Source organism: Bombina bombina, chromosome 2 (assembly GCF_027579735.1).
Source record: "Bombina bombina isolate aBomBom1 chromosome 2, aBomBom1.pri, whole genome shotgun sequence".
NCBI lineage: Eukaryota > Metazoa > Chordata > Amphibia > Anura > Bombinatoridae > Bombina > Bombina bombina.
This window is the reverse complement of record NC_069500.1, coordinates 437,238,969-437,253,727: the sequence shown is the minus strand read 5'-3', so window position 1 is coordinate 437,253,727 and position 14,759 is coordinate 437,238,969. Positions and strand designations below refer to the sequence as shown.

Here is a 14,759-nt window from a genome sequence, read left to right as displayed (position 1 = left end):
GACCGTCTTGGACTGAGCAAAAGCTCCCTCTTGTTTTGCATTAGAGGAAGTTGATGCCACATTTGCCTTGAAGTTTCGAAAGGCACGAAAATGAGACTGTTTGGCCCTTGATTTGGACCTATCCTGAGGAAGGGCATGACCTTTTCCTCCAGTGATATCAGCAATAATCTCCTTCAAACCAGGCCCGAATAGGGTCTGCCCCTTGAAGGGAATGTTAAGCAGCTTAGACTTTGAAGTAACGTCAGCTTACCATGATTTAAGCCATAGCGCTCTGCGCGCCTGGATAGCAAATCCAGAATTCTTAGCCGTTAGTTTAGTCAAATGAACAATGGCATCAGAAACAAAAGAATTGGCTAGCTTAAGTGCTCTAAGCTTGTCAAGTATGTCATCCAATGGAGTCGCTACCTGTAAAGCCTCTTCCAGAGACTCAAACCAGAACGCAGCAGCAGCAGTGACAGGAGCAATGCATGCAAGGGGCTGTAGGATAGAACCTTGTTGAATAAACATTTTCTTAAGGTAACCTTCTAACTTTTTATCCATTGGATCTAAGAAAGCACAACTGTCCTCGACAGGGATAGTGGTACGCTTTGCTAGAGTAGAAACTGCTCCCTCCACCTTAGGAACTGTCTGCCATAAGTCCCGTGTGGTGGCGTCTATTGGAAACATTTTTCTAAAAATAGGAGGGGGAGAGAACGGCACACCTGGTCTATCCCATTCCTTAGTAATAATTTCTGTAAACCTTTTAGGTATTGGAAAAACATCAGTGCACACCGGCACTGCATAGTATTTATCCAGTCTACACAATTTCTCTGGCACTACAATTGTATCACAGTCATTCAGAGCAGCTAAAACCTCCCTGAGTAACACTCGGAGGTGTTCAAGCTTAAATTTAAATGTAGAGATATCAGAATCAGGTTGCATCATCTTCCCTGAGTCATAAACATTACCCACAGAAAGAAGCTCTCCTTCTTCAGCTTCTGCATACTGTGAGGCAGTATCAGACATAGCTCTTAAAGCGTCAGTATGCTCTGTATTTCGTCTAACTCCAGAGCTATCTCGCTTTCCTCTAAATTCAGGTAGTCTGCCTAATACCGCTGACAGTGTATTATCCATGACTGCCGCCATGTCTTGTAAAGTAAACGCTATGGGCGCCCTAGATGTACTTGGCGCCATTTGAGCATGAGTCCCTTGAGCGAGAGTCAAAGGATCTGACACGTGGAGAGAGTTAGTCGGCATAACTTCCCCCTCGTCAGATTCCTCTGGTGACACATTTTTTAAAGACATAATATGATCTTTATTGCTTAAAGCGAAATCAGTACATTTGGTACACATTCTAAGAGGGGGTTCCACCATGGCTTTTAAACATAATGAACAAGGAGTTTCCTCTATGTCAGACATGTTTGTACAGACTAGCAATGAGACTAGCAAGCTTGTAAAACACTTTAAATAAAGTTAACAAGCAAATATAAGAAACGGTACTGTGCCTTTAAGAGAAACAAATTTTGTCAGAATTTGAAAAACAGTGTAAAAAGGCAGTAAATCAAACAAAATTTTTACAGTGTGTATAATAAGCTAACAGAGCATTGCACCCACTTTCAAATGGATGATTAACCCCTTAGTTAAAAAAACGGATCAAAAAAACGATATAGACGTTTTTTAACAGTCACACCAAACTGCCACAGCCTTGCTGTGGGCCTACCTTCCCCAACAAACGATTTTGGAAAGCCTAAGAGCCCTTTAGAGATGTCCTATAGCATTCAGGGGACTCCTGGAGGAAGCTGGATGTCTCAGTCTGTAATGTTTACTGCGCAAAAAAAGTGCTAAATTAGGCCCCTCCCACTCCTAGTAACAGAGTGGAAAGCCTCAGGAAACTGTTTCTAGGCAAATTTAAGCCAGCCATGTGGAAAAAACTAGGCCCCAATAAAGTTTTATCACCAAAGTATATATAAAAACGTTTAAACATGCCAGCAAACGTTTTATATTGTAAATATAAAAGAGTATTACCTCAGAAAGTAAGCATGATACCAGTCGCTATTAAATCACTGTATTCAGGCTTACCTTACATAAATTTGGTATCAACAGCATTTTTCTAGCATTCACATCTTCTAGAAAATAATTTTAACTGCACATACCTCATAGCAGGATAACCTGCACGCCATTCCCCTGCTGAAGTTACCTCTCTCTTCAGTCATGTGTGAGAACAGCAATGGATCTTAGTTACAACCTGCTAAGATCATAGAAATCACAGGCAGATTCTTCTATTTTTCTGCCTGGAACAAAATAGTACAACTCCGGTACCATTTAAAAATAACAAACTTTTGATTGAAGCAAGTTAACAGCTACATTTCACCACTTTCTTCTTACTACCTCCATGCTTGTTGAGAGTTGCAAGAGAATGACTGGATATGGCAGTTAGGGGAGGAGCTATATAGCAGCTCTGCTGTGGGTGATCCTCTTGAAACTTCCTGTTGGGAAGGAGAAAATCCCACAAGTAATGGATGATCCGTGGACTGGATACACCTTACAAGAGAAACTAATAATTTTCTTTTCTTATGAGGGGAAGAGTCCACAGCTGCATTCATTACTTTTGGGAATTCAGAACCTGGCCACCAGGAGGAGGCAAAATCACCCCAGCCAAAGGCTTAAATACCTCCCCTACTCCCCTCATCCCCCAGTCATTCGGCCAGGGGAACAAGAAACAGTAGGAGAAATATCAGTGTGAAAAAGGTGCCAGAAGAAGAAATTAACTAAAATACGGCCGCCACATAACAGAAACGCGGACAGGGAGCTGTGAACTCTTCCCGTCAAAAGAAAAGAAAATTATCAGGTAAGCATAATTAAAGTTTTTCTTCTTAAATGGGAAGAGTCCACAGCTGCATTCATTACTTTTGGGAAAACAATACCCAAGCCATAGAGGACACTGAATGCAAACAAAGGGCGGCCCTTCGAAGGGCACCACAGCCTAAAAATACTCAACACCCATTAAAAAACTGTATCATTAGAAACAAAAAGGAAAAAAAGGAAAAAACCTGAAAGGACTAGGAACTGCCCATCAGCTAGACAACCTGCAATGCCGTTTTAGAGACCACTCAGAATCCCTAGATTCTACTAAGAACAATGGCCTCCGAGGAGCCAAGCCCCATGAGCTCACGGATCATACAAACTTGCCCTCGACATGAAGGAAGAGAACCTCCACCTACTCCCGAGGGGGAGAACGAAGGCGCCCTAAGAGATCCAAAGGATCACTCAACCAGGGTAAGCAAAACCTCAAAAAGACTAAGGCGAATCCAAGGTTGCTACAAGACAACTGCCCCGGAAGAACTTCCTAAAAGGACAAAAACCAGAGAGCAATTCCACACCTATGTAAGAGCGATCACGAGAAGGACAAAAGTCTACCCTCAGACCCACGATCCAACACCATCTTAACTATGGTGGACCAAGGGAGCCATGAGTACCCCACTGTACTATCGACTAGCAGAAACAACTGCTAAAACAAGCACATAGGAGAAAGCTTGTAACAAGAACCGAAGAAAATTCGGAACCAGCAGACAAGGACTGGAAGAACTAACTGTCCTAGCAGAGAAAAGAGGCTCTCTGTGAGAACACAGAGCCCCCTTGAACAAGAGTTCACAAGCTCCATCCTTAAGGCAGTCAAGCTGACCCTAAGCCATTGTGGAACACCATCCCACAGGGAAATGCCGCAGACAACGGCAACAAACACCCATCCAAGAGAAAACCGGACCCTAGAACATCCAGCAGCAATGCAATCGAGGAGGGATGAAACACAGTGAAACCCCCCACCAAAGGCAGAAGAACAGGATCGACTGAACGTACACGGTCAAGACTCAGTAGAACAGCCGGATCCCCGACCCCCACTCCAAGTAACGGACCAGGCCAAAAGGCTGGCAACAGCTGAAGACAGAGAAAACAAAATTCTCCGGAACAGGCCTCAGGAGAGAAAGGGGGGTCTAAAGAAACGAAACCCATGACAAAACAATTCTCCACGAAGTTATGAATAGAAAAAATATATGTTCGAGTTCCAGAACCCCTACACAGCACCCTTCCCTACAGAAGGAATACTGGTAAAAAGGAAAATAGGGCACTGCACTGCAGCGTCCCAGTACCAGAATCCAGCCCCATGACCTCTTGCACGCAAGGAGGAAAATATACCCCGGAACGAGAAGGAAGGACCATAGGGACCTCAATGGATACCATAACACTTCCCAAACCTCCCCAAAGGAGGTCAAAACGCAAGGACTCACTTCCTCGCATGGGAAAAGAGGAAGAAGAGAAACGGTAAAAAAACCCTGCCATTCTAGAGAGACCAATCAGCCATCACCGCCAGCTTCGTTGAGGCAAACAACCATGAGCCTGCATTAAGGTGCGATGATGACAACCCTGAGAGACAGCAACTAACCGACCGCAGGTACCAAATCTCCCGAGAGACAAACACCCCCCTGGAGGGACAAGCGGATGTTCCAAAACCTAAGGATTGAAACTGAACCGCCCAGGACCGAGTCCAGAAATCCAGACCCCAAAATCTCAGACAGGAGACACGGCCATAAGACAGACCCTTAGAAGCCTGGACCGGCTGAAAGTTCTAACCCCTTGAGGAACCATTAAGTTGCCTCATACAGAGGAGTGCTCTAGGCCATGCATCCCCCATCCCAATGTCCTAGGACAGTGGACGCTCACACTAGACGCAGATCAAGAAGCCCAGAAGACATCTTAACAGGCATAAGAAGATGGCAACCAGCACCCGGAGGTGGATCTAAACCCCGGACCCTCTGCAGCAAGCCCAAAGAGCTAGGTCTCCTAGAGGGTTGAAGGGTAACACCCCAAGTCCAAGGACCACAGGAATACAGGGGACGGGCTCCAAACAAACCCTAAGAATGAGAAGATGAAATAATCTCCCAAGATACTTACAGGATCAGTCTTCTGGAAAAACCCTGTACCGCACAAGGAATAACAATGGGAGCCACACAACTCCTGGCAGACGCGCCGACCAGGGGAATTGACGGGGAAAAGGTAAAAACTCCAACCCCTGCGCTCCCATTATGAGAGTGCACAAAATACTGTAAAGGAAGTATAAGGACATACCCGAACTTCCAGACACAGATGACCCGACCACCCAAAAAGGGAAAAAGCAGTCCCAGCAACATACGAGAGGTACCTGTGACTAGGCCACAATAAACAGACATCCAGAAGATACCAAAAGTGAAAACGAAAATCGCCCTCTAATCTGGTACCTCAGACGACCAGAGGTCATCCAAATCTCCAAACCATAACGTTTGGGCTACATGTTTCCTTTCGCTCCAGACATGCATGTACAGCATGACACATGCTGGGAATTGAACCAGAGTCTACAAGTTTTCTAGGCTATCGCTTTTCCTAAGAGCCACTGTAGTAACTTCAGTGCACCCTTAAACACAAGCCCTCAAAACTCTAGTTACAAAGACGGCTTTTTACAGCCACAAAGTAGCAGAGCCCATTGGAAAAGGAGAACTTTGGTTCCGAGGCCAAAGGACCTCCAGAACCCACGCTGCACCTTAGCAGGATCCGAGGCCAGAACCCCCTCAGCATTAGGAACGGTAAGAGGACCGATACAATCCCACCGTCCAGTGGAATGGAAGGCAACAGGAAAAAAAGAACACTTTATCAAAGTGAACGACCCAGCACCCGACAGGGTAACCAGCACACCGGTATCACGTGGGTGACATGAACCGTAAGGAACAGCAGATAGTGTCCGACCAGTACCCGTCTGGTACAAGAACACTCTGGAACTGTCCAAGGTCCAAGAAAAATCGAAGCCCCCGAAGGGATTGCTAATATAAACTATAAATATAACTATGTATTTTAAAGTAATGCACAACTTCTGAGTAAGCGCCCACGCAACCACAAAATCGCAAGCATCAGGTGCAGAGAAGAAAACGTTTCCAAACGGAAATTATAACAGACATGAGCTTCTTAAAACAAATCAAACACATCCTAACCGGATCAAATAAAATTAAGGCAGAACCCGCGGGTGAACGCCCAAGGAGAATGGGCACACTAATAGGCCAGCCGATCAGAGATTACAATCTCCTAAGCTCAGAACTGGAAAATGATACTTAAAAGAAAAGAAAAATGTAGACGTCAAGGAGATTGGCTTCATCCCCATACATCTAACCCAGCTTGTCATCCGGCACAGAAGATCGAGGATCCCTCTCCCCAGAAGGACTGGGATCCTCCAGCACCGCCAAAGCATGCATTAGTAGGACACGAAGAGGTGCCAGTCTATAACGGAAGGCAAAATGTTCCCCAGCCGGAACGATGGACGACCCGGCCCCGAGGGTGGGGCCCCTGAAGCCTCAGCGGTCATCGCTTCCCCAGAAGGCCGAACTGACTCAGGCGATCTTACGCTCGACAGACCCTGGTTAACAGAGCACAGACAGTATCTTAAAAATACTTCACTTGGGTGATATAAATGTGCCAGCGCCATAGATACACCATGCAGAACCGTGTTGTAACCTCTGGAGGAAAAAAGCCGCCTTCCGGAGGAGTAACAGCCCTAGGGACACCTGCTTGCGTAGCAAAAGAAGCTTCTGGGACACGCGCCTCACAGGACATGGAATCCTCGGGGGTGGATGGCTCAACGCACTCTAAGCTCCCTGATTCAGAACGGCAATCGGAACATAACTGATGGGCATGGATAACCCATGCCATTTCATACTCTTCGCAGGACATATACTCTGAATCGGAGATCTCCGTCTCCAAAAAATCAGAATCCTCCATAACTGGGAGATTGTAATTATGGACAAACACTAAATGGCAACTCTCACCCCCAATGGCTGGGGCACTCACCACCTCCTGTGAACCAGACAACTAACGAACAGACTCTCTCCGTCGCCACTCGGTCAAGGTACGGAAATGGAAATACAATGTGACCACACCCGGTAACGAGGTGCACCGTGTAAGCCAAAAAAATGTGAGCCAATCCCAAAGGACTGCGCAGTCTGATGATAATGCTATTATGTTCCGATAGCCATGAGCCCAAGCATCACTACACCTTAGCAGACAGAATCACATAAACATTATTAAAGTCCCCCCTGTTCAATAATCCCCCTTAGGAGATATTAACCCTCAATTCCAAAAGATAAAAGGAGTCCCACTTTAGTTAACATTACATTCACATATTGAAATAAAATGAAAAGATCTTATCGGAATCTATGCCGTGGAACAGAAACACGGCCTTTTAAGTGTGACAGATAGTAGTCTCGCTTCTGACATGGACTTGAGTGAATAACGACAGGCAGCAAAACTCGTCAACGCTGATTGCCTAAGAGCTGTTAACATGAGTCGTGATGGTTTCGCAGAAAGAAAGACTCTCCCGGCATCTCCGGACTCTAACTTTCATCCATGCTCTCACTGAGAGGCTGACAGTATTACTTAAAACTCCAGTCCCATTTCGAAGAGTACTACCCTCCAAAAGAGATTATCTTCAATCTTCTGACACTTCTCTGCCAACCTCCTGTGATGAAAGGCAAAGAATGACTGGGGGATGAGGGGAGTGGGGGAGGTATTTAAGCCTTTGGCTGGGGTGTCTTTGCCTCCTCCTGGTGGCCAGGCTCTGAATTCCCAAAAGTAATGAATGCAGCTATGAACTCTTCCCGTTTAAGAAGAAAATAAGACTCGTATGCCAGAGAGGTGGGACGGATTAAGTACTCATAGTTTTGGGAAACTGGCCATTAGTTGAATCCCAGGTGTAATAGCTTGTGGACTCTTACTACCTAATGAAAGAAAGAGACACATACAATGGAAAGAAAAATTATTATTAAGAAAAATAAAAAAGCAAATATATCTCAAAATTCAATTAAAACTTAAAGGTACATTAAAGCTCTGGGCACAAATACACTTGCTATTCCTTATGTTCCTGCAACTTTCTTCAAAGGTGTTCTATTTTACCATCTGAAAGGTGCATTGCTCCACCTCTTCATATTGGGTTCCACTATCTTGTTGCTTAGATATTCTCCCACCTTGTGACAGAAGCAGCGCACATTTATAGATTTGTGACGTTGCTAACCTTTTGTCAACTGCATTGTGTACTTCAGGTGAGTTTACATGATACGCAGCAGTATTTTACTTTCTGCAGTGGCTACATTGATCTATATCAGGGGTGTCAAACAGGCGTTATTTGCAAAGAATCGATTAGTGTTGTCAAAGAATATAACATTGAAAGACACTCGATACAATTCATAAGCAACAAACATAGCAATGGCAAGATATGTACGTAGTATGCGGCCCACGTGACTTGCACTTGTATGGAAAATAACCCGCAACTCAAATTAGTTTGACACCCCTGCCCTATAGCTAGGCATGCTTTTGAACAAAGGACAGCTAGAGAACAAATAACAGAAGCTAATTGGAAACTTGTTTAAAATGATATGCTGTATATGAAAAACATGAAAGAAGAATTTTTGGTTTCATGACCCTTAACCCAAAAAGACGTGTGTGTATATATATATATATATATATATATATATATACACACAGTATATATACATACATGTAATGATCCAAACTTTACTGAGCCGTGGCTTCCAACACACCTGTGTTTCTCCTCTACAAATATTCAGTATAATTCCACAAATGAGGGAACTCACAGGGCTTGAATCTGTGTGTAAAATATCATCGGTGTCTCACTGCTACTGAATGGCTTTTTGAGATGTAAAGTAAAGTTTATGCAAAGAAGATTGTCTTGACAAAGGCTAATGTTGTTAGCCAAAATGTTGACTGACCATTTGATGATGTTGAAATAAAGAAATATTTTATACACGGATTAAAGCCCTGTGAGTGACCTAATTTGTGGAATTATACAAAATATATATATATATATATATTTATTTTTTTAAATTTGAAATGTTACACATAAAAATTTAAGCTTCACACTCTGTATCATGCATGCTTATCCCTAACCAAATTATAAAACAATCAAAATATGGCAACATTGCTTATCAGTGTGAACGTCTTCTGTCACAAGGTAGGAGATTAAGTGTGATCCAAGATGGCGGCATATATTATGAAGAGAAGGTGCTTTAGCATCTAACACCTAAAAAAGTGTTAAATTAGGAGAATGGCTTTGAAGAGAGCTGTAGGCATATGAGAAACCAGTACCATGGTGAGTAGTAACCATTCTAATGTAGTTGCTCTCAGCAGTTTAAACACATCTTATAAGTAAACTTTATAGTTAAGAAATAAGTGGAGAAAAAGGCTAGCCTAAATCAAACCTGTTCCTTAATATCCTGAAGCTTTTGGCTCTGTTCCCGGATATCCTGTAAAAGCTGAAGAGCCTTATCATCCTCCTGGGAAACCTCCATTCGGGCCTGCTCCAGGCTGCGCTTCAAGCTCTGTAAAAATATAAGGTTTAAACGTATATTCAATCTTCACAACTCTTGTCAAGAAAAAGGTTTCAATCTGGGCACAGCACTATACACAAGTCTTTCACCTATTTTCTATAAATATTAGGTGTGCGTAGAACGGGCTACTGTTACCCCCTAAATAGTACAGCAATGCATAATGAATTTTACAGCAGTAAAGCAAGAGACTTTTTATTAAGAAAGTTTGTGGTGCTGTAGAATTCATTATGCATTGTTGTCTAGAGAAAGGAATATCCACCATACATATAGTTTGATCCAACCCCCAGCAAAAAGGAGGAAACTAAATGGTCTCATTGAAATCTTGACTGTTCTTTATATCACAACAAAATTCCTGATAAAAGATATACTAGCTTTTGCTATAAATTGACAAACCATTTATGATGTGCACTACTGGCGTCTATACTGTCAAACTCAAAATCTTTCAGCTTTGATTCATGAGTTCAATGTATATTGATAAAGATAACATTGTTATGCATTATTTATTCATATTTAAAAAGCAAGTAGATATGATTCTACTGGTGGGTATATTGATTTTTACCATTTGGAATAGCTTACATATTTTGAGAAAGGTGGATGTAGTTTGTTTTACATGTTTATACTGCACTTTTTTCTACTAACCTCCTATCATGGGATGGTGTCATGTGATTGTAATGCTACAGCTCAATATGTCTCTATTTTTTTTTTTCATTTCATAGACACACACATTTCTAAGTGTAAATATTGGTCTCTCTCACATATTCATGATAACATAGGCATCTAAAGTAACATACAATGCCAACTAGGTCAATAATGTAGCCATAGCTGTAGGCCTGTGCCACCAAATTAGAGTTAATTATTGGCTCAATTACTACGACACTCTCACACGTTTTTAAAAATCTGCTCAGTCTCCAGTCTTGGAAGCTTCCATAAATCTATAATTGAAAGAAATTAATTTATCAGGTAAGATTAAAATACATTTTTGTTTCTAGGTGGTGAGAGTCCACGATCCATTACTCATTGTAATTATACTCCTGACCACCAGGAGGAGGCAAAGATCCAAAAACTTCTTGAAACCCCTCCCATCTTACTGTAAACTAGTCTGAAGTATAGCCAAGCCAGAAAAACATAATTTATGTAAGAACTTACCTGATAAATTCATTTCTTTCATATTAACAAGAGTCCATGAGCTAGTGACGTATGGGATATACATTCCTACCAGGAGGGGCAAAGTTTCCCAAACCTTAAAATGCCTATAAATACACCCCTCACCACACCCACAAATCAGTTTAACGAATAGCCAAGAAGTGGGGTGATAAGAAAAAAAGTGCGAAGCATATAAAAAAAGGAATTGGAATAATTGTGCTTTATACAAAAAAATCATAACCACTACAAAAAGGGTGGGCCTCATGGACTCTTGTTAATATGAAAGAAATGAATTTATCAGGTAAGTTCTTACATAAATTATGTTTTCTTTCATGTAATTAACAAGAGTCCATGAGCTAGTGACGTATGGGATAATGACTACCCAAGATGTGGATCTTTCCACACAAGAGTCACTAGAGAGGGAGGGATAAAATAAAGACAGCCAATTCCTGCTGAAAATAATCCACACCCAAAATAAAGTTTAACAAAAAACATAAGCAGAAGATTCAAACTGAAACCGCTGCCTGAAGAACTTTTCTACCAAAAACTGCTTCAGAAGAAGAAAATACATCAAAATGGTAGAATTTAGTAAAAGTATGCAAAGAGGACCAAGTTGCTGCTTTGCAGATCTGGTCAACCGAAGCTTCATTCCTAAACGCCCAGGAAGTAGATACTGACCTAGTAGAATGAGCTGTAATTCTCTGAGGCGGAATTTTACCCGACTCAACATAGGCAAGATGAATTAAAGATTTCAACCAAGATGCCAAAGAAATGGCAGAAGCTTTCTGGCCTTTCCTAGAACCGGAAAAGATAACAAATAGACTAGAAGTCTTACGGAAAGATTTCGTAGCTTCAACATAATATTTCAAAGCTCTAACAACATCCAAAGAATGCAATGATTTCTCCTTAGAATTCTTAGGATTAGGACATAATGAAGGAACCACAATTTCTCTACTAATGTTGTTGGAATTCACAACTTTAGGTAAAAATTCAAAAGAAGTTCGCAACACCGCCTTATCCTGATGAAAAATCAGAAAAGGAGATTCACAAGAAAGAGCAGATAATTCAGAAACTCTTCTAGCAGAAGAGATGGCCAAAAGGAACAAAACTTTCCAAGAAAGTAATTTAATGTCCAATGAATGCATAGGTTCAAACGGAGGAGCTTGAAGAGCTCCCAGAACCAAATTCAAACTCCAAGGAGGAGAAATTGACTTAATGACAGGTTTTATACGAACCAAAGCTTGTACAAAACAATGAATATCAGGAAGAATAGCAATCTTTCTGTGAAAAAGAACAGAAAGAGCGGAGATTTGTCCTTTCAAAGAACTTGCGGACAAACCCTTATCTAAACCATCCTGAAGAAACTGTAAAATTCTCGGTATTCTAAAAGAATGCCAAGAAAAATGACGAGAAAGACACCAAGAAATATAAGTCTTCCAGACTCTATAATATATCTCTCGAGATACAGATTTACGAGCCTGTAACATAGTATTAATCACGGAGTCAGAGAAACCTCTATGACCAAGAATCAAGCGTTCAATCTCCATACCTTTAAATTTAAGGATTTCAGATCCGGATGGAAAAAAGGACCTTGTGACAGAAGGTCTGGTCTTAACGGAAGAGTCCATGGTTGGCAAGATGCCATCCGGACAAGATCCGCATACCAAAACCTGTGAGGCCATGCTGGAGCTATTAGCAGAACAAACGAGCATTCCCTCAGAATCTTGGAGATTACTCTTGGAAGAAGAACTAGAGGCGGAAAGATATAGGCAGGATGATACTTCCAAGGAAGTGATAATGCATCCACTGCCTCCGCCTGAGGATCCCGGGATCTGGACAGATACCTGGGAAGTTTCTTGTTTAGATGAGAGGCCATCAGATCTATCTCTGGGAGCCCCCACATTTGAACAATCTGAAGAAATACCTCTGGGTGAAGAGACCATTCGCCCGGATGCAACGTTTGGCGACTGAGATAATCCGCTTCCCAATTGTCTACACCTGGGATATGAACCGCAGAGATTAGACAGGAGCTGGATTCCGCCCAAACCAAAATTCGAGATACTTCTTTCATAGCCAGAGGACTGTGAGTCCCTCCTTGATGATTGATGTATGCCACAGTTGTGACATTGTCTGTCTGAAAACAAATGAACGATTCTCTCTTCAGAAGAGGCCAAAACTGAAGAGCTCTGAAAACTGCACGGAGTTCCAAGATATTGATCGGTAATCTCACCTCCTGAGATTCCCAAACTCCCTGTGCCGTCAGAGATCCCCACACAGCTCCCCAACCTGTGAGACTTGCATCTGTTGAAATTACAGTCCAGGTTGGAAGAACAAAAGAAGCCCCCTGAATTAAACGAAGGTGATCTGTCCACCACGTTAGAGAGTGCCGAACAATCGGTTTTAAAGATATTAATTGATATATCTTCGTGTAATCCCTGCACCATTGGTTCAGCATACAGAGCTGAAGAGGTCGCATGTGAAAACGAGCAAAGGGGATCGCGTCCGATGCAGCAGTCATAAGACCTAGAATTTCCATGCATAAGGCTACCGAAGGGAATGATTGAGACTGAAGGTTTCGACAGGCTGTAATCAATTTTAGACGTCTCTTGTCTGTTAAAGACAAAGTCATGGACACTGAATCTATCTGGAAACCCAGAAAGGTTACCCTTGTTTGAGGAATCAAAGAACTTTTTGGTAAATTGATCCTCCAACCATGATCTTGAAGAAACAACACAAGTCGATTCGTATGAGACTCTGCTAAATGTAAAGACGGAGCAAGTACCAAGATATCGTCCAAATAAGGAAATACCACAATACCCTGTTCTCTGATTACAGACAGAAGGGCACCGAGAATCTTTGTGAAAATTCTTGGAGCTGTAGCAAGGCCAAACGGTAGAGCCACAAATTGGTAATGCTTGTCTAGAAAAGAGAATCTCAGGAACTGATAATTATCTGGATGAATCGGAATATGCAGATATGCATCCTGTAAATCTATTGTGGACATATAATTCCCTTGCTGAACAAAAGGCAATATAGTCCTTACAGTTACCATCTTGAACGTTGGTATCCTTACATAACGATTCAATAATTTTAGATCCAGAACTGGTCTGAAGGAATTCTCCTTCTTTGGTACAATGAAGAGATTTGAATAAAACCCCATCCCCTGTTCCGGAACTGGAACTGGCATAATTACTCCAGCCAACTCTAGATCTGAAACACAATTCAGAAATGCTTGAGCTTTCACTGGATTTACTGGGACATGGGAAAGAAAAAATCTCTTTGCAGGAGGTCTCATCTTGAAACCAATTCTGTACCCTTCTGAAACAATGTTCTGAATCCAAAGATTGTGAACAGAATTGATCCAAATTTCTTTGAAAAAACGTAACCTGCCCCCTACCAGCTGAACTGGAATGAGGGCCGTACCTTCATGTGAACTTAGAAGCAGGCTTTGCCTTTCTAGCAGGCTTGGATTTATTCCAGACTGGAGATGGTTTCCAAACTGAAACTGCTCCTGAGGACGAAGGATCAGGCTTTTGTTCTTTGTTGAAACGAAAGGAACGAAAACGATTGTTAGCCCTGTTTTTACCTTTAGACTTTTTATCCTGTGGTAAAAAAAGTTCCTTTCCCACCAGTAACAGTTGAAATAATAGAATCCAACTGAGAACCAAATAATTTGTTTCCCTGGAAAGAAATGGAAAGTAGAGTTGATTTAGAAGCCATATCAGCATTCCAGGTCTTAAGCCATAAAGCTCTTCTGGCTAAAATAGCCAGAGACATAAATCTAACATCAACTCTAATAATATCAAAAATGGCATCACAGATGAAATTATTAGCATGCTGGAGAAGAATAATAATATCATGAGAATCACGATTTGTTACTTGTTGCGCTAGAGTTTCCAACCAAAAAGTTGAAGCTGCAGCAACATCAGCCAATGATATAGCAGGTCTAAGAAGATTACCTGAACATAGATAAGCTTTCCTTAGAAAAGATTCAATTTTTCTATCTAAAGGATCCTTAAACGAGGTACCATCTGACGTAGGAATGGTAGTACGTTTAGCAAGGGTAGAAATAGCCCCATCAACTTTAGGGATTTTGTCCCAAAATTCTAACCTGTCAGGCGGAACAGGATATAATTGCTTAAAACGTTTAGAAGGAGTAAATGAATTACCCAATTTATCCCATTCCTTAGCAATTACTGCAGAAATAGCATTAGGAACAGG

At 41.9% G+C, this 14,759-nt stretch overlaps 1 protein-coding gene across 1 annotated transcript in view; it reads right to left on the bottom strand.

Moving 5' to 3' along the window:
• The window catches only part of CIT (citron rho-interacting serine/threonine kinase), an 839,833-nt gene that overhangs the window by 537,442 nt on the left and 287,632 nt on the right, over positions 1-14,759 (bottom strand). Inside the window, exon 14 of the mRNA XM_053702064.1 lies at positions 9,267-9,386. Coding sequence (XP_053558039.1) covers positions 9,267-9,386 — 120 coding nt within the window. The remainder of the gene's footprint in view (positions 1-9,266; positions 9,387-14,759) is intronic.